This window comes from Vulpes vulpes, chromosome 3 (assembly GCF_048418805.1).
Source record: "Vulpes vulpes isolate BD-2025 chromosome 3, VulVul3, whole genome shotgun sequence".
NCBI lineage: Eukaryota > Metazoa > Chordata > Mammalia > Carnivora > Canidae > Vulpes > Vulpes vulpes.
In genome coordinates, this window is record NC_132782.1 from 118057760 (window position 1) to 118078083 (window position 20324).

At 46.7% G+C, this 20324-nt stretch overlaps 1 protein-coding gene across 3 annotated transcripts; it reads left to right on the forward strand.

Moving 5' to 3' along the window:
- Nucleotides 1-3833: 3833 nt before the first annotated feature.
- Nucleotides 3834-19336, forward strand: HENMT1 (HEN methyltransferase 1). 3 transcript variants are annotated; one of them, XM_072754457.1, is made up of 8 exons: nucleotides 10030-11697; nucleotides 12955-13044; nucleotides 14075-14200; nucleotides 15233-15348; nucleotides 15793-15927; nucleotides 17304-17483; nucleotides 18026-18200; nucleotides 18746-19336. In XM_072754457.1, the coding sequence occupies exons 2-8, from the start codon at nucleotides 13027-13029 to the stop codon at nucleotides 19154-19156; spliced, it is 1161 nt and encodes a 386-aa protein (XP_072610558.1). In that variant the 5' UTR covers nucleotides 10030-11697; nucleotides 12955-13026; the 3' UTR covers nucleotides 19157-19336. The 3 variants fall into 3 exon arrangements, with proteins under 3 accessions (XP_072610560.1, XP_072610558.1, XP_072610559.1); XM_072754458.1 differs by lacking the exon at nucleotides 10030-11697 and adding an exon at nucleotides 12442-12634; XM_072754459.1 differs by lacking the exons at nucleotides 10030-11697; nucleotides 12955-13044 and adding an exon at nucleotides 3834-4368.
- Nucleotides 19337-20324: the final 988 nt, after the last annotated feature.

The window sequence follows — 20324 nt, forward strand, 5'->3', positions numbered from 1 at the left end:
GTGCATGGGCCCCGTGTTCTTTCATCCTATAAACATTTTCTGAATATGCAGTTGAAGACATTATTCCCACCTTCAAGGCACTAGGTAGTGCTTTATGTAACATTGGTAATCAACACACATTTGTTGAAAAGCCATCTTCAACACAAGAGTAACATGAAAGAAGATGAATGGTAACACAGATCTTATTTTCTTGAATGGTGAATAGACTGCTGAATAATTTTAGCCTGCCACCCTCCCCCCTTTTTAAAGCGATCTCTATACCCATTGACCCCAACATCAAGAGTTGCATGCTCTACAGACCGAGCCAGCCAGGTGCCCTAGATTGCCCTTATAATGCAGCTTGTCTTGGTTAGGTAGATTAGATGACTATGCTGGCACAATTCTTTCCTGTAAAATATTTTCCTTCCTCTGGAGTATGTAGATAGCTAAAGATTAATGGTTTCTGACAGTACTGCTTTGGCAGCATTTTAAACTCCTTTTAAATGCATTAACTTTTTTTTTAATATGAGAAAATGTGTGACAAGTGGTGTAATTTAATCAGGATCCATCTACCATCTGATGTTAGGAAGGACTGACAAACTGAAGACCTAAAGACAGATTTAACTCCTTTGTAATTTTTCTACAAATTATCATTTTTAGTGGCTCTTAAATGGCTTATGTACTCAATAGGAACAGGAGAATAAGACAGACTTTCAATAATTTAATGATCCAACCAACAACCATCTCTTGAAGGCCAACAATGTGCCCAACACCGTTAAGTAGGGTAACTATCAGAATGGGTCATCAGTAAACATTTATGAAAGTTTTTCTGGCCCTTTAAAGAGTTAAACACTTCTAAAAATATATTTATTTATTCATGAGGGACACACAGAGAGAGACAGAGACAGTCAAAGGGAGAAGTAGGCTCCTTGCGGAGCCCAATGCGGGACTGGATCCCCAGACCCAGGATCATGCCCTGGGTTGAGGGCAGACGCTCAACTCCTGAGCCACCCAGGTGTCCCAAGAGTTAAACACTTAGAAAGCTACCCTTATGAAATATCACATAATGAAACACACTAAGCAGTGTGGTTCTGACAAGTGTAAAATCTACTTGAAGAGCAAGATTAAGGATTGGAATACTAGAGAAGGTTTGTTTACTGGACACCTTCTGGATTTTAGGCACCACAGCTGGGACATAAGGTTAAAATTCTCTGGCCCTTGCCCTCAAGGAATTCACAGCCTAGGCGATCTATCTACCCATCTATCTATATAAGCAATAGATAATAGCAATATAACTATGAATGCTGTGCTGCTGGAGTCCAGAGGAAGGAGCCCCAGCCTGGGTAATAAGTTTCTCAGGATATTTGACATTTGAGCTGCATCTTGAAGAATGAGTTAGAGAAAATAGGTATTCCAAGAAGAAAATAATAAAAAGCATACAAAACACTTTGAGGGAGACAACTTTCCTCCTGGTTATTCTGGGCACATCAAATTTTAAATGGTCATGACAGTCTATATGTATTCAAGATTGAATGCTGCCACAAGAGAAGCAGAGCTGCCCAGGAGAGCCCAGTCGAGATGTGTGGATCTACAGACCCATGAGGAATCATAAATGACATTTTTTCTACAGTTGTTCTAAATTGTAGAGTTTGGGGTGATCTGTTATATAGAAATAGTTGACCAATACAGAGGTATTGTCATCCATTTATGTACAGGGTCAATGAAAGGGTATTAGGAAGAGAAGAATGGAGTTGTTGTGCCCAAGATTTTGAATACAAGAAACCACCAAGGAGCCAACACCGATGCAAGCTCACGAGGGCTTATTAGCAAGCTCGAGCTTGGGTCCAAGTATGCCCATCAGTAGGGCAGGGACTTGGACCCCGAGGTGGGTTACAGCTGGATTTTTATGGGCTGGTCTAGGGGTCTTGGTTCCTCATTCCAGCAAGGACCTTCCGCCAAGGGCATGCCCTTCACTTCTCTCTGACCACAGACCACGCCCCTAACGGATAGCCCCAGGGCTGAGGGAGGGGGTTTCCAGAGGGGTGGGGGGAGTTTCTCAAGTTCTTCGTTCCTCATTCCGATAAGGGTGTGCTCTGCGGTTTTCCTTGGAGCCGACTTGGGCTACAGGCCGCAGTTGTTGCTTATCTAGGAGCCGGTTGGGGGACATTTTCTGAATTTCTTGGGTCCCACATTCCGCCCCCTTTCAGAGGCACCCACTGCAGGACCCAATCATGGGTCCTGAAAGTTCAGTGGTTAGTATTGTTGCCTTAGCACCATGAGTTGAATGGGGGTCAACCCCGTCCCTGACAAAAGCCACTAGTTTATTAATGAAGCAGGGTCAAAGGTCAGGAGGAGGATGATAAGTGGGCCAGCTAGGGAGGACAACAAGGTAGTTAGCCAGGGGTGGGAGAATGATCAAACCAGGATTCGAACCACCCCTGTTGCTGCTCTTGCTCTCACTCTTTTTGCCTGGCCAGTCCTTCCCTGACCTTTGCCATTCTCAGATGATCCCAGAGTGCTCAGTGCAGAAACAGCACTCCGTCCAGGGCAGCAGATTCCCCCTTGCTGCAGAAAAATTAGGTCTAAGCCCCTCCTGTTTTGGAGCACCACTTCAGATAAAGATGTTAGGGATTCGTGGAGGTCTCTATGCTCTCTATTTCTACGTCAATGGCAGCCCCAAGGTTACTGTAGTGGGAAGCCTGGGTGGCCAGTGAGGCAATACCTGTTCCTGCGCCAGCCAAACCAATTCCTAGTAGGGTGGCCGTGGTGACAGCAGAGATGGGCTCTCGTTTATTTCGCCCCTGGGGGGTCCATCCATTGAAGTACCTGCTCGTCTGAACAATAGATGATTCTAGGGAGTAGTTGAACCAGTGCGCAGAAGCCCCCAGTTCTGTTCATAACCTGTCCCTGAGCGCAGGGAGTTAATCCCTCGAGCAGGCCCCAGCTGTCTTGGGGCGGTAATGACACCGGTTCTGTGTATAGGCCGCCTGCCGTCGCACAGGACCCGGTAGTGGCCTGGAGACCTAGGCAGGGCCCCTGGCCTGACACAGATTGTAAGGTGAGGCCTTTGGCTGCCGGGATTTTGGCTCCACCTGCAAGCATTAGGGCAGAAGGGGGGTCGGGTGTCATAGCACCGCCAGCAGGATCGGGGTAGATTTCTCCCGTGGCTGCGTTATGAACTATCCACGTCAGATTTTGGTGAGTGGGGGTTAGTTTCAGCCGCGAGGGGCTACAGCGCAGGTGATGTTAGCGGGTAAGTGGGAGCGACCCTGCCCTAGCTCCTAGCTTTAGGGGATGGTCCTCGGCGGGCCGCCTCGGGGGGCAGCTGGCCGGCGCGGGTGCAGCGACCCCCGGACTTACTCCCTAACAGCATCTAAAAGCCCGACTAGGGGATCCCTGGGTGGCGCAGCGGTTTGGCGCCTGCCTTTGGCCCAGGGTGCGATCCTGGAGACCCGGGATCGAGTCCCGCATCGGGGTTCCGGTGCATGGAGCCTGCTTCTCCCTCCGCCTGTGTCTCTGCCTCTCTCTCTCTCTCTGTGTGTGACTATCATAAATTAAAAAAAAAAAATTTAAAAGCCCGACTAGACCTTTCGGGTTATCCGAGCACTTTGCATTTTGGGTTCTCCAATTACATGAATCACTGCTGGAGGACGGCCAGGACCCCGGTCGCTCTCGGGTCTCGTCGGGGGCGGGGCCGCCCGCGGGTCCACCCGCCCGCCCCGCCGCGGGCCGCGCTCCGGGACCCGTCAGGGAGGGGCGCCCCGTCTGCAGCCCCCGCGCCTCCGGCAGGGCGGCGGGAGGATCAGGTCCTGGGGGAGGAATCCTGCACGACCGGGTAAAGGGGCGCTTTGGGTCGTAGAGTCGGTCGCCTTCTCGGCCTTTCGCTGGGCTAGGATCTTGGGAGGTCCTGCTTGGGGGTAAAAACGGTTTTAGCCAAGGAGGGGGATTCTGGACCCTGTCCCGCCAGGCCAGGATGTAGGGCACCTGGTCGGGGTGGCGTCCGGTTTGTCCCTGAAGATCACGGCCTGAACCTGTAGGATAACAGGTCTGAAATTTCCCTCTCCGTATGTCCGTGCTCGGATTGAGCCCTTTCCCTAAAGTCCGAGAAGCGGGAGAGCGGAAGAGTGGGGGGGGTTGTGTCCGCCCCACCATGTACCCACCCCCGCCCACGCCGAGGCACAGACAGCCGTGGCGATGAACAAGGACACAGCAACGCAGACAAACGTCCCGGTGCGGCCGCGGAGACAAAACGGAAAGTGAACCGATGGGCGGGCAGCCGGCCCTCCCCCCAGGCGAGGACCCCGCCCCCCCAGGCCCAGGCCCCCGGCGCCGGCCGCCCGCGCGCCCGCCCAAGCCAGTGTCCCCCTCTACGGGTTGGCCTCCCTGCAGGTAGGAGGAGGGCAGGGAGCTCAGAACAGGCGCGCAACAGGTAGAGGAAGGTGGAGTGCACTCACCAGGCGTGGGACCCTCCGGGTGGGGTCCTGGGGTCTCTCGGATCCCGGACGAGCCCCCAAATGTCGTGCCCAAGATTGCGAATCCGAGAAACCACCAAGGAGCCGACACCGATGCAAGCGCACGAGGGTCTATTAGCAAGCTCGAGCTTGGGCCCAAGTGTGCCTGACAAGGCGGGGCAGGGACCTGGACCCAGGGGGCTTCCAGGCTGGGTTTTTATGCGCTGGTCTAGGGGATTTCCAGAAGGGTGGGGGAGTTTCTCAAGCTCTTAGTTCCTCATTCCAATGAGGGCGTGCCCAGCGGTTTTCCTTGGAGCTGACTTGGGCTACAGGCTGCAGTTGTTGCTTATCTAGGAGCCAGGGGTGGGGGACATTTTCTGAATTTCTTGGGTCCCACAGAGTCCGTTGTTTTTTTTTCTGACAGCCCAAGAGAGAACACACAGGAGAGAACTCAAAAGCTGTATCAGGGGTATCCCTGGGTGGTGCAGCGGTTTGGCGCCTGCCTTTGGCCCAGGGCGCGATCCTGGAGACCCGGGATCGAATCCCACATCGGGCTCCCGGTGCATGGAGCCTGCTTCTCCCTCTGCCTGTGTCTCTGCCTCTCTCTCTCTCTCTCTCTCTCTCTCTCTCTGTGTGTGTGACTATCATAAATAAATAAAAATTTAAAAAAAAATAGTATGTTTAAAAAAAAAAAAGCTGTATCAGGCAGGGTTTTCCAGAGAATCAAATGTGTGTCTGTTATGTTTGTTTATTTATTTATTTATTTATTTATTTATTTATTTATTTATTTATTTATTTATTTTAAGGACTTAGCTTATGTTATTGAGGAGGAAGGTAGGTCCAAAAGCTGCAGGGTGGGCCATCGGGGTGGAGACACAGGGTGAAGTTGTATTTGGAGCCCAAGGCAGTTAGTTGGCCAACTTCCTTCTTGCTAGGAGGCGATTAGTCTTTATTCTCTTAAGACCTTCAACAGATTGGATTAGGCCCACCCTCATTGTAAAGGGTTATCTGCTTTACTGCAAGACTACAATTTAGATGTTAATTTCAGACAAAAAACACCTTCATAGAAGTGTCCAGAATAATTGCTGGGCACTGTGGCCCAGCCAAGCTGGCATATAAATTTTACCCTGGTATCAGTAGAAAAAAACTGTGGACAATGGGAATGCCTCTAGGAAGCTTTGAATGAGCTCATCACAAAGTCCTTTAGCTGCAGGGCACATAGGGCTGAGGGCACTGCACAGATTCTCAGAAATGTCCTGGAGATTAATGGTTTGCTAGAAAAGCTGATGGCTCACATTTTAGTTTCCTAGGATATGTTTTATTAAGTTTTAATTTAAGGGGTGCCTGGCGGGCTCAGTCCGTGCAGCCTGCGGCTCTGGGTCTCAGGGTTGTAAATTTGAGTCCCATGTTGGGTGTAGAGATTACTTAAAAATCTTTTAAAGTTATTTTCAGCTGGTTGAAAAATGATTGAGAGGTAAGCTGCACATTAGTTTATCTTTCTAATATTTTCTACTTGATGTCCTTTATGCATCTCAACGTTGGTATATCTTAGAATGAATGCTTGATTTTTAATCCTTTCCAATCTTCTTCCTCCATAGTCTTTTCCACCTAGTAATTCCATCCTCACAATTGATCGCAGCAGAAACCCGGTAAATATTTTGGCGGGGATGTGTGTGTGTGTGCCACAATTGTTTTATGACAAATATTCCACATCTGTGACCCTCCCCATTCAGAAGTTCTTTGAGATAATGCTGTCAACCTTGGCCAGATAGGGTGGAGTCATCTGACTCGCCTCTCCTGAGAACGGCTCTGTAGATACGATAGATTTTGAACTGCCTGTTGACCTGCCTGTCACTTTGTCAACCTCGGCCGTGTTCATCTGGTTGGACACGAAGATATAGTTGTTGGCAAAGTGTTTCTGCCTCACATCCCTCTCAAGGCCTCTAAATATTTCATCCTATTTTGAGCATCAGACTCAATCTGGCATCCAGGATAACTGTTGGTCACTTATTGCGTGGCAGACACGTGAAAGAGGACCTCTGCTGCCTCCATTTTGACCTATCTATACTTTCTGATTAAGTTCTTTGTTTCCAGCTTACCTGTTAACTCACGCAAAAGACCCTGTGTGCAAAGCATCCTTGGTGGGAACTGAAACTACTCCTCAAGAATAAAGACTGCCCCGGGTCCCTAAGGTCCCTAGTGATTGACCCCAGGTCAGTAATCGGCCTGACCTTTTTAGCCGACCTACATGTACCCCCAACCTTTGTCCTTCATTTTCCTTACATAAACCTGGAAGTAGTTTCAGCACTTTGGAAACAGTCTTTGAGAAGTTAGTCCACTGTCTTCTTAGTGTTGGCCTCACTAAAATAAATTCTTTCCTTCTTTTACCACCACTCTCTCTGCCTCTGGATTTTATCAGCAGCCAGTGGCTGAACCTGATCTGTTTGAGACCCTTGCAGCCAGCTTGCCCTTGCCCGTGCTCCTGTTACACACCCACAACTGCTGGACTGGAAGTCATAAGTACCTCTATCTTTTTCACTCAAACCAGTACTTGCTCTATAATAGGTATACTGTACACTTATTCAACGGTCTTTTTTTTTTTTTTTTTTTTTTTAAGATTTTGAGAGAGCGCAGCAGGGGGTAGGGGCAGAGGGAGAGGGAAAATCAGGCTCCCTGCTGCAAGGGAGCTGATGTAGGACTCCATCCTAGGACCCAGGGATCATGACCTGAGCCAAAGACAGATACTTAACCGACTAAGCCACCCAGGCACCCCTTGAATGGGTAATCTTATTTCTCACTTTCAGCTGAAAAGTTGACACTCAGAGGAGTAAGTAAATTTTGAAAGGTTAGAGAGTAATAGCCAAATCCATATTAAAATTTTTTAACTATAAAGAAAATCAGTGTAATTGTGTAGAAAATTATGAGAACATAATCTATGTGTGTATCTCTTTTTCTCAGTCACATACATAAAAGCACACACACAAACTTGTTTAGAATTATGGAAATCATTGTTACAGATGTGCACGGATCCATCCAGAGACCTCCTCTCAGTTGGCCAAAGTCCAATATTTTATTTTACCATAAAAAGAATTTTACAACAAAAGGCACCAAATATGATAATTCTTTATCTAAGAAAGGTTTACTGAGGGCCTGCGATGTACCAGGCGGGTAGTGCTCTGGACACCGGAGCTAACAAATTTGAGTTCCTTGTAGCTAATATTCTAAGAGGAGGAAACAGGCAATAAGCAAATGAACAAATATATAGGTTATCAGATGGCAGTAGGTGCTACGGCAAAAAATAACACCGGGGAGGGGCGCCTGAGTGGCTCAGGGTCTGCCCTTGGTTCAGGTCATGATCTCGGAGTCCTGGGATGGAGGCCCATGTTGGGCTCCCTGATCAGCAGGGAGTCGTCCTCTCCCTCTCCCTCTGTCCCAACCACCACACCCCCTGCTCACGCTCTCTTCTAATAAATAAAATCTTTAAGAAAAATAATACAGGGTAAAGAGAAAGAAAGTATGGTGAGTGGGGACAGGTTTATTTGGCCTATTCATTTAAACTCATTCCGAAGGGGATCCCTGGGTGGCGCAGCGGTTTGGCGCCGGCCTTTGGCCCAGGGCGTGATCCTGGAGACCTGGGATCGAATCCCACATCAGGCTCCCGGTGCATGGAGCCTGCCTTCTCCCTCTGCCTGTGTCTCTGCCTCTCTCTCTCTCTCTGTGACTATCATAAAAAAAAGAAAATTAAAAAAAAAAAAAACTCATTCCGAAGGTGTAGAGCATGGTCTCAGTGGGATTTAACAATCTAGTGTAGGAAGGTAAGATTAGGCATGAAAACAAGATGACAAAGGGTAAACAAGGGTACTGGCCACTGGAAGGAGCAGATGCAACTGACAGCTTGAAGAGGTCAAGATTTGGCGATTGTCCAAATGTGGGAAGGGTGGAAGTGGATAAAGCCAAGGATGATTTTCACACTGAAAGAACAGGAGACCAGGAAAATGATAAAATAGGCACATTCGGAGAGGGAGTCAGACATGAGAATTCAACATCATAAGTGATCCAGCTAGCAGCTTAAGGCAAAAACTCTAAATCCAGGAATCCTGTACAGATCATTTATTAACTTAAAAAGTTTAAATATTTTTAATATGTAGTAAAATATTCATAACATTTAAAATTTTTTCCAGCTGTATAAGGATATTGATTTGACAAGTCTGTATGTTATGCTAAAACTTACCATTTTAAGTATATAGTTCAGTGGCATTAAGTACATTCACGTTGTTGTGCAACCATCACCGCCATCCATCATCCCAAACTGAACTCTATACTCATTAACCATTAACACCCAGTTCCTCCTTCCAGCCCAGCCCCTGGCAACCACCCTTCTCACTCCATGAATTTGACTACTTTTGGTATCTCATATAAATGGTATCATACTGAAGGAGAGGAAAACTAATTTTCCCTCTAACTTTTGAATTTTTGGCTGAGACTCCTGTATTAAAAGACATATTAACATATGAAAAATAAACAAGTCTATTAACATGTATACCTCATGTATACAGGAGAGATACTTGGGAAGAACAAGTAAATCCCAGAGGAAGGGATCCCTGGGTGGCACAGCGGTTTGGCGCCTGCCTTTGGCCCAGGACGCGATCCTGGAGACCCGGGATCGAATCCCACATTGGGCTCCTGGTGCATGGAGCCTGCTTCTCCCTCTGCCTCTCCCTCTGCCTGTGTCTCTGCCTCTCTCTCTCTCTCTCTCTGTGACTATCACAAAAAAAAAAAAAAAAAAAAAAAAAAAAAAAATCCCAGAGGAAGCCCAAGCCACCATTTTATTTTTATTTTTTAATTTTTTTTTCTTAAAGATTTATTTATTTATTAATGAGAGAGAGAGAAGCAGGCTCCACACCGGATCTCATTGAATAGTCTCTTAATCCTGAGTTTTTCCCAGATCTCATTGAATAGTCTCTTAATCCTGAGACTAGGTCAATTAGGTTAAAGAGCTGTACCTCATTTCAGGAGGTGGTGTTTCAGGTGAGCTCCCAAAGTCAGGCCTACATGAGGTGCAAGCAATCAGGATTTAATAAGAGGCATTTCTAGGGGTGCCTGGGTGGCTCAGATGGTTGAGCATTCGACTCTTGGTTTTTGGCTCAAGTGGTGATCTCAGGGTCCTGGGATGGAGCCACGCTCAATGCATTCTGTTTGAGGTTATCTTTCCCTCTCCCTCTGACCCTCATGCTTGTGCACTCTTTCTCTCAAAAAAAAAAAAAAAAAAAATCTTAAAAAAAATTTAAGAGGCATTTCTATGGAAACAAAAGAAAAACAAAACTTAATGAACAGACTATAAGCTGAGTTTCTGGGTCCAGAGGGCAGTTAGTGGAGAAGATTTCTAGATATTGGGCTTGAAGCATCTTTAGAATGAGGAGAGGCAGTGGTAATCAGATTCTCCTGGGTTGCAGTTTGAATGTCTCTGGTGACATCATCAGGTGTTCCAGTGACCTTTCTGGTTTGGCTCACATAGCAAGGCATGAAGGTTATCCATACATGAACTATGAGCTATTGTGGTGACTTCAGTGGAGTTTTCATCAACTCATCCAGCTTCAGCTCTCAGGGCTTTAGAAAAAGGATGGTTTCTGTTCTTATTGATCCCAAGTCAGAAGGATGGGATAAAATTGAAAATCTCCATATCTACTGGAGAAAACTAGAAGAATTCAAGATCGGGCCCAGTTTGCAGGTAGATAACAAAACCTCAAAGACAATGAACAGGACTAAAACTATGATATTCCTGAAAAGTGTGGCACTGAAAATTATTTTTCCTCCTCCCTCTGCCCCTTACAGTATTTGTCTTTTTGTGACTGGCTTATCACGTCTTCATGGTTCAACTATACTGTAGCATGTTAGCATTTCCTTTTAAAGGCTGAATGATATTTCATTGCATGTATATACCACTTTTGTTCAACTGTCGGTGGACATTTGGATTGTTCCTACCTTTTCCTGCTCTGAATGATACTGCTATGAACACGGGTGTACAAATATCTGTTTAAGCCTCTGCTTTCGGTTCTTTTGCATATATACTGTTAATAGATAAACTGAAGCATATTGAAATTTTTAGGAATTGGAGCAAAAATCAATTTGGATCGGGTAGGTCCTAACCACTGTCAGGAGCTAGAGGGAAGACTTGTATAGGGAAGATGCCAAAGCAAAGCAAGGAAATTATTTGATTGCTTACTGCTTAAACACGTACCTTATTTGGGAAGGACTATCTGCCGCTGGACATTCTCAGGTTTCCATGTTTTAACCTTGAGGCATCTACATGCTTACGTTTGGGTTTGCTGAAGTGTAGGCTGCCCAAGCATTAGAGCCACCTCAATACAATGGCCTCCTTGTTGAATTAATCTAAAAATACCCAGAAGTGGAATTCACTTATTAAGATTCTGTTTAAATGATATACCTGTAATAAGGAATATATTCCTCTAATGAAGACAATCTACTAAAGCTACTGTTTCTGGACTCCTGGATGGCTCAGTGGCTGAGCCTCTGCCTTTGGCCGACATGATCCCAGGGTCTTGGGATTGAGACCCACATCAGGCTCCTGGGAAGGAGCCTGCTTCTCCCTCTCCCTCTGCGTATGTCTCTGCCTCTCTCACTGTTTCTCATGAATAAATAATATCTTAAAAAACAAACAAACAAAAAAGTTTCCCCAGGCCAATAGGAACGTCTCAAAACAGTGATCCTTGCGTTGTATGTTTTTTTACTATGAGACTAGACCCCTCAAAATACCCAATTGAGTAAGCTATTTGTGATATTCCAAAGCTGTTATTACTGTCCTTTGCATATTATGGCATTAAGTGTTTGAAGGTGCAGTTCTAATATATAATTTACGGAATACCAGATTATCGATTCATTAATAAGCACCAGCTTTTGAGTCTCTTAAAATGACTAAAAATATTTTTTTCCCCTAAAGAATGCAGTTTTGCCTCTCGGCCTCCTGAAACTAACTCTTCCACCGGCCAAAAAATAAAGACATAAGTGGTTATAAAGTGTCCAGTTGGACGTCTGGCAGGGGAAGGACACAGGATGCAGCAATGTTTCTGAGAGATGGTCCAGTTGCCCTCCCTGCACAGGTGCCCTCCCTGCACGCGGAAATGACCGGTTGGAGGTTTGGGGGCTGGAGGAACGTTCTTCTGAGCTCAGAGGTCATTGGACCAACCTCACCGAGAGCGCCGAGTCCCCTCCGGGCCCCGCGGGTCGTCCTGAGGCTGGGGAGGCGCAGGTTAGGAGGCGAGGTGCCGCCCTGGACGCGGGGCAAGGCCGGGCCGCGCGCTCTGCTCGTCGCTGAGGGCGGGGAGCCCCCCACCCCCGCCCGCCCCCGACCTCTGCGCCCGCCGGCCAGCGCCCACCCGGGGGCATGCCCCACCCCCGCCCTCGCCGCCTGGGCAATGGCCTGGGGCACGCGCCGGCGGCCGTTAGGAGCCGCGAAACCGACGCCTCCAAGCCCCGCGCCTGGGGAACCCGGGCTGCCCGAGACCGGGGCGGGGGGGCGGCCCTGGCGGGGGGCGCGCGGGTGTGGACGGCCCGGGTGTGGGCGGCGTGGCTGCGGGGGAGGGGGCGGCGCGGGTGTGGCCGCGGGCGGGTAAGGCGGGGCGGCTCAGGTGTGGCCGCGGGTGTGGACGGCGCGGGTGTGGGTGGGTAACGCGGGCGGGGCGGCCGGGCCGTGGGTTGAACCGCGGGGGAGGGGGCGGCGCGGGTGTGGCCGGCGCAGGTGTGGCCGGCGCGGGTGTGGCCGCGGGCGGGTAAGGCGGGGCGGCTCAGGTGTGGCCGCGGGTGTGGACGGCGCGGGTGTGGGTGGGTAACGCGGGCGGGGCGGCCGGGCCGTGGGTTGAACCGCGGGGGAGGGGGCGGCGCGGGTGTGGCCGGCGCAGGTGTGGCCGGCGCAGGTGTGGCCGCGGGCGGGTAACGCGGGCGGCTCAGGTGTGGCCGCGGGTGTGGCCGGCGCGGGTGTGGGCGGTCACGCGGGGGCGAGCGGCGGCTCCGGAGTTGGTGATTGACGCGCGGGCCACATTTTAGGCTGAGAAGCAAGGCTTTAAGTCCGGCCTGCGCGGGTTCGGACGCGCCTTCCGCTCCCCTGGCGTGCGCCCGCGGGCGTGGCGGGAGGCGGCCTGCGAGCGTCGGGCGCCCCCGCGGGGGAGCGGGCGCCGCGGGGTCGCACGGTCGGTGTTTCCAAGCCGCACGTTTGGAGCCACTTGAGAAATCAGTTACTGAAGTTGGGGGCTCTGAACTCATGGTCCAGCTTGTATCAAATTTAACGGAAAGGGGACGAATGGGGGTTACTGTATGCAGCTGGGTTTGTCCTAGTGAGAAGTGGCTGTTAGTTTCTGAGCCTGTTTTGTCTGAAGCCCTGCTTAGGTTGAGCAAATTCTGTTAATTAAATGGTAACAGGTAAAGAGAAGGGAGGGAGCTTGCTCTTTTTACTCATTTAGGCGGCTGTGGGGTCCAGACTCGCCCAAAAAGTGGTGCTTTGTATTTACAGCGAGTGCTTGCCGAATCAGAGCTCGGGTACATCAGCTTTTTTGTTGCAGCAAAACTTGAAAACTTGGAAGCAATGGGAGAAAACAAAGAGGTAATGCTTCTTTTCTTAACCTGCTTGTAGGAGTATCAAAAGGGATTCGTGAGATGGATTGAGGTAAACAGTACACTCATAGTATTTAGTGTTAATGTGCTTTTGGATCAGCCGAGTTTTTAACTGAAGATGGTGATTGAGGCGTGTGGCCTGAGGCCCGAGAGTCTGCGTTTCCAAGTGTCTGGATAAACAGCCCCATGAACACTTGGAGTACCGAGGTCATATTTCTGTGCTAATTGGTAGCTACTTGCTACTGTGGTTACTGAACACCTGGGAAAATGCCTTGTTAATAAAAATTAAGTCTTCAGTAGGGAAGAGATGGTGTTCAGTTCCATTTTCAACAGCCGGGGATTCATAGCCAATGAGCAAATGGAAGGGCTGAGTGGATGGAAGAGACCACAAGGGAGTGGGCTCTTGCTAAACTGATTTAACAGGATTCTTGGTAAGGCAGTAAGACAGCTCCATCAGATTTTCAAGGGGTGGTTACAAATTTGATCTGGTTGACATTAAGGGTTCTTGGTGCCTGGGTGGCTCAGTCAAATGTTTGTCTCTGGCTCAGGTCATGATCCCAGAGTCCATGGACAGACCCCTGCATTAAGCTCACTGCTCACCAGGGAGTCTTTCTCAGCCCTGCACCCTACTTGTGCTGTCTCATTCTCAAATTTCAAGCTGGCCTGAGCAGGCCCAAGACGATGGTGTCCAGGTCAAGGCCTAATCAGAGGGCTTGGGAGTAGTTTGGTCAAGGAGTCTCATTCTCCCGCCTACTTGAACTCGAAGCTCTGGTAGTTGCCTAGAGACTGTTTTAAATGCATTAGCTCTAGGAAGTATAAACCCAAAACCTCACTTTTAAGACATATAAGGAGCTTATATGAACTGGAGGAAATACCACTGAGTGATTTTTTTTTTTTTTTTTTCTTCTCGCAGACACAGGTGGCTGAAAGGACAATGTATTGAGAGTGGTGAAGCTCGTTTTTCCTTATTTAACTCCTGAATTTGTGGATGATTTTAGAACACCTCTTTTCTGTTTCAGTGCAACAGTATGGTTGATAATTGTGAAGAAGTGCCCACCAAGGAAGTGATTGAGTTCAGACCGCCACTATATAAGCAGAGATACTTCTTTGTTAAAAATTTAGTGCAACAACATAAACCCAAGAAGGTATTTCTTTCCGACTGTCTTAACTGAGTCATAAAAAAACTGAAAATTTAGTTAGTAAGCGGATTATTTAAAGATTTGTTGCAAGAAAGGAAAAAGCTTTTTTTTTTTTTTTTTCAATAATGGAGCAAACATTTTTGGCAGGGGATACAAGGGTGGTGTGATTGGATAGTATAATGTATTGAGCTGAGGTTATCCTTTTCTAGGAGGGATCCTTAAAATTTCCTAAGGCTGTAATTTGGTCTTGGACCAGATTTTTTAATGCTATGAACCCTTCTCCCACTGTCCCATAAATGTGCCTGCTTCAGAAACCCTTTACTGAGTGCAATATTGTGGTAGATTGCAAGGCTTACCTAAAATATTGAAGGTAAAGGTTCTTTGGTGAAACAGGTTTGAGGAAAAATTGGATTGAATAGATCGAATATACCTCATTGCTAAGGGAGAGTTAGTCCCTTTTTTTTCACATGGGACTTAGTGCTGTAATACCTTGGTTTCCTGATAGAATTGAATCAGATTTAACACGTTGCTTTTTAAGATAATATTATATGGAATCTTGTCTCGAGTATTAAATCCCTGGATTCCTCCTTAAAAGCCATTTAGTTACCCTAGAAGCTGATTTGGGTTATCTATCTTTGGGATTGGGTCCATTAAAGTATTCTCCTAAAGTGGAAATCCGTAATTTAGTAGGTGATTTTGCTGTGGTGAATGCAGACTTCTTGCATAATTAAGATCCATTTAATAATCTAATCCCCTTAATGTACATTTATATTAACACTGAATAAATCCCTAAAACGCTGTTCAAGATCAGATCTGTCTGATGTTTGGTATGCACACTTAGCATTTTATAGGATACCTTCCATGTGGGTTCTGGGTGCCAAAAACACAATTTACTCCCTGCCCACCCCTCTCCTGTTAGGTTTCAGGTTAATTTTGTTCTACCTAAGGATCTTGACATAATGGTTTATATGGTAATTCTCAATCACTTGAAAATTTTGGTCATTTGACTTCTATTTCAATGTTCTGTTTCATCTGTAGGTTGCAGACTTGGGCTTTGGAGATGCCACACTTATATGGATGCTAAAATACCATCATTGCATTGAACATCTTGTTGGAGTAGATACTTACGCTGGCAGTACCTCTCAATGGGAAATGTAATATGAAGTTTCTGTGCATAATTTGAAATTAGTGGCAGCATGAGGAAGTGTCCATACAGCTTGGTTTAGAAGATTGGCACCATGATAGCCTCAAGTGCACCTGAATCACTTTATCATAATATGGAGAATAAGTTTTTCTGACCAGTGGAGAAAGCATAGCCTCAGTTAATTACAATAGCCAAAGCACTGCAGATTTTCAAATGGCAAAATCTTTAATGTTGGACACCAAGAGAACATAAAAGGCCTGGGACAATGTCTTAAGTTTAATTTAAGCAGGACCAGCTCTTTAGTCTGACCAGTAATCTATGAGGAAGTTCCCCTGTGACCTGGAGCTTAATACATCAAGTCATAGAAAACTGATTTAGATAATTATTAGAATTCTACAGCTGGTGAGATTCTTAATAGATTAGTATTGAAAGATCCCTTCTATGTTTTTTGCAGAAGTAATTTGAGCCCATCAGTGGGGGATTATCTAGTTCCTCGGGACCTAGATTTGACTATAACCTTGTATCGTGGCTCTGCTGTACAGAAGGACTCTCGTTTGGTTGGATTTGACTTGATGACATGTATTGAATTGTAAGTATTAAACTGATTCTTCCTGTATAAATTAGAAGCTGTATATAATTAGTATCAGTAAATTTAGTGTTCTCTAAATTTTATAATTTAAATTTGTAAAGCAGATTGCTTTGACAGGATTGGCTTTATTTTCAGATTTACAGATAAGCTGTAAAAATAGCAGGAGTACCTGTTTTTTAAAAAGATTTTATTTAGGGCAGCCTGGGTGGCTCAGTGGTTTAGCCCTTGCCTTTGGCCCAGGGCGTGATCCTGGAGTCCCGGGATCCAGTCCCACGTCAGGCTCCCTACAGAGGGAGCCTGCTTCTCCCTCTGCCTGTGTCTCTGCCTCTGTCTTTCATGAATAAATAATTTTTTTTTATCCTTGAGAGACAGACAGAAAAAGATTTTATTTATTCTTGAGAGACAGAAAAAGATTTTATTTATTCTTGAGAGACAGAAAAAGATTTTATTTATTCTTGAGAGACAGAGGCAGAGACACAGGCAGAGGGAGAAGCAGGCTCCCCACAGGCGCCGTGGGACTCCATCCCGGGGCTCCAAGATCACGCCCTGGGCCGAAGGCAAGGGCTAAACCGCTGAGCCACCCAGGGATCTCCCCAACCATTTTTCTTTTGTCTAATGTATGAATTTAAAGCAATTTCACTCAAGTGCATTATAGCTGCAACTACACATTTTTGTGTATTTGCATTCATACTGCAAGGAAGCCAAATTGAAGACCCAGGATGCTGAGTCATGTACCTGTGCATCTTCCAGTTACTGGTCTGGAGTTAATCTCCTGCCCCCATCACCATCCAGCTGAGCTGTCGTGGTTATGGGGAGTTGGACAGCATACTTGCCCTAAAAATGTTTGTTTATATTGTGTAGCATTTTTCTGTCAGTGTCTCTTGCTGCATCAGGATAGGAATGGCTTCCCAGGTCTAGTGGCTGTACTTAGTTGATCTGGTTCTTGAGTGTGGGTGAGAATCTACTGGTATCTGATCCTGAAGCCCACAACTAAGGCATGTATTCTGGTCTCCTAGACCTGCAGGTTTCTTGGGAGCTTATACTTTTGCTCATTTCTTTAGTTACTTTCAGTGAAGCCCAGAGAGCCCTGAAAAGGGGTAACGTGGATGAAGTGCAAAGTGCGAATATGAAGAGTTGAGTTTAAGTCATTTAAGTACTGTTCTATATTTAGAGAAGGGGTAAATCAATGTAGCGATGGAAATTTTTTTAGGGCCCCCTTGGTGGCTCAGTGGTTAAGCATCTGCCTTCAGCTCAGAGCATGATCCTGATCTAGGATCCCTGCAAGGAGCTGCTTCTTCCTCTGCCTCTGTCTCTGTCTCATGAATACAGTCTTTAACTATGAAAATAATTGCATTCTTTCCTGTTGACCATTTCAGGATAGAACATTTAGATTCTGAAGATCTGGCCAAGTTTCCTGAAGTTGTATTTGGTTATTATTCCCCACGTATCATCATCATCAGCACACCAAACTCTGAATTCAATCCCCTGTTTCCAGCATCAACCTTTAGACACTTAGATCACAAATTTGAGTGGAACAGAATGCAGTTTCAGACCTGGTGAGTTCGAGTCTTATCAATATTGTGTGTGTGTGTGTGTGTGTGTGTGTGTGTGTGTGTGTGGTATCCCACAGGAGTTTAAAATGCTATGATGTCTCTTTACATATAAATTCCCAATATTCAGCTTGGCGCATATAAAGGAGCCTCCGTATTTGGGCATATGAGACAGGCAAGCATGGAAAAGTGTATGGGGGGCACCAGGTGTCTTGACACGAAGGCCTCAGTAGTGGTGTGAAGATGAGGAAACAAAGCAGAGGGCATAGGGCACTGTAGGTGAGCTTTGCCAGGGGTGTTCCTTGCCAGGGCCTTGCCAGATGGTCATGTTTCTGGCATTGCGCAACAATTGGGATTGTAACCAGTGTGGTCTCCTTTTTTTTACCCGTAAACTGTGCTCTAACTTTTCCTTTCTCCATATTTTTGCAATTACTTGGACACTGACACTCAGGACCCTGAGCCCCTTAGAAGGAAGTAAACCCTGTGTGGCACTGTGTTGCATTTTGTAAATCTTAGCTCATGTTAATGCGTTTCAAAATTGATTTCAGGGCTTCGGATGTGGCAAATCTCTACAATTACTCAGTAGAGTTTACTGGTGTGGGGTCTCCACCAGCAGGAGCTGAGCATGTTGGGTACTGTACCCAGATAGGGGTCTTCCAGAAAAACGAAGCAAAGGCAACTGAATCATGCATTTCCACACCAGAGGAACATGTTTATGAAACCGTGAGTATTTTGTGAGGTAGTGACCAGGGAAAGAAGCAATGGGAAAGAAGCACATGGGTTAGGATGCTGAACTCTGTAGAGATAAGTGTAAATGACCTTAGGAGAAGCTTTCATGCCCACAACTGGGCATGGGTTGATTAGAGACCACCTCCTTAGAGACCACCAAGCTGATGTGCCAGTGACCCTCCCCGTGTCAGCAGCAGCAGGAAAGAGGAAAGCCAGCAGTACTTCATAGTGGGGCTCAGGAAAGGAATTACCCCTGAACCTCCAAGCTTCTCAGGTTCTGGTGTGAAGAATAAGCACGTTGCCCTTTTAACAATTTTTATACCCTTTTCCTTCTAATATCAAGTTGGAACATTGGGTTGGTGTGAATTGGTAGAAACCTGGCTTTGGGATACTTTGTGATCATCAGGATTAAATCTTTAAAACAGAAACTGTGCCAGTAGTGATTCCCATTATGTTGCACTCCCGGCTGGTAGGGTTTGATACACATAGTGTACAGTTAATTCGCGATGCAGGAAAGTGATGAAATCTTTTTCCTTCAGGTTTTTACAACAGCATATCCCAGTTTACAGGAGAAGAAAAACCTCCTGTTAGTCCTGAGCGCAGAGGTGTTAAGAGCCTCCAACTCTATGAGACTGAGGTTTATCGTCGATCCGAAGAAAAAGGTGAACGGTAGATTGGTGCCAGAAGACAGTTGCGTCCCACGGTACGGATTAATCGTCACCGACGCTCAAAGGGCCCAAATTGAGAGCTCCCCCAAGCCTTACTGTGTGGGAAAGAAATTCTACGTGCCCCTGGAAAGACTCATTACTTTTCCAAAGGTGAACCGCTTGGTTGATAGTGTCGAGCGGCTGCGCAGCCTCCTTTCCGAGGCGCTGAAGCTGAACAGGGATCAGAGTGCCCTCCAGGTGGACTTGCATGATCACTACTCGCGGACCATGCTTTCCTACTGAAGCCGCGGACCTTAATGATAGGCTTAGTTTGAAAATTGTACGTTTAGGCAACTTAATTTTGAATTTCCCTATCCTTGTGTGTTTTCATATGCTTTTTGGGGGTGGTGTAGGGTTCACGTTTCTGTTGTACCCGTGTTAAATGACTTAAATTTGTAAACTATGAAATAAAACTTTTCCACTGGAAATAAGAGTAACTTTTATTTCTAGGATTCTCAGTGCCTGGGTTGCTTAGTCAGCATCTGCCTTGGGCTCAGGTCATGATCCTGGCTCCTGGGAGCCAGTCTGGCATCAGGACTCCCTACTCACCAGGGAGCCTCCTTTCTCTCGCTCTGTCCCCTGCCCCTGCTTTCTCAGTCTTAAAAATTCTAGGATTCTCTGCCTCTTGGGATAAATTCTAACCCATAAACTTTGCCTAAAACAGAATACAGGAGATGTTTGAAAAGCAGCCTCCTCAACTTAAGCACTCTTTGGCAGCGTACTGCTTGGAATTGGTGGTATTAGCAGTTGAATTATTTATAGCTTCACATTTTGGGGGAAACTGGTCTCAATGAGACCTAGGAGTGGCTAGGTAATTTTGCTTGGTGGCTCTGCCTTGGAGGGGATCTATTCATCTACCTCCCTGATGGACCTCAGGGCTGAAGATGGATGGTTGAGTTTTAGCTACCACTTGCTCTTCCTCTTTGGAATGACGTGGAATCTGCAAGCGGACAAGTACAAGGGCATGTGCTGGCTCTCTGATAAGGTTATTCTAAACCACTGTTCCTTGTTGAGCTTTACCACTCTGAAGCCAGGAGTTGGTTTTTATTTTGGGCTTGTGTGTGCCCAGTTGGTGTCACCTGAGAAGGAACAAGGAGAGGAAGGAAGGACATTGGCAAGTTGTCAGTCTGCCACAACTGGCGTATCCTCACAAACTGGGGCCAGACTGCCTGGGAAATGCCTCTTGGGGCCATAGTTCTTCAGTTTTTAAAGTGGATGGAAAATGGATTTGGATAGGGGGATGGGGAAAGAAAGGACTCAGAATCTGATCACATAAGCCCTGTTAAGGAGCTGTTCATAATTTCATAAGCCTGCTCCATCAGCCCCCTGCCTTTCTAGACTGATACTTCTCTCTTGAATGCATAGGACATGTAGATGTACTCCGGCTATGCTCCCCGTCAGCGCAAAAGGT

Bases quoted from the DNA above. Each gene is read 5' to 3' on its own strand.
- HENMT1 (XM_072754457.1), top strand. The intron at 15,928-17,303 runs GTAAGTATTAAA...TGACCATTTCAG, and splicing joins TTGATGACATGTATTGAATT to GATAGAACATTTAGATTCTG. The intron at 18,201-18,745 runs GTGAGTATTTTG...TTTTTCCTTCAG, and splicing joins AGGAACATGTTTATGAAACC to GTTTTTACAACAGCATATCC.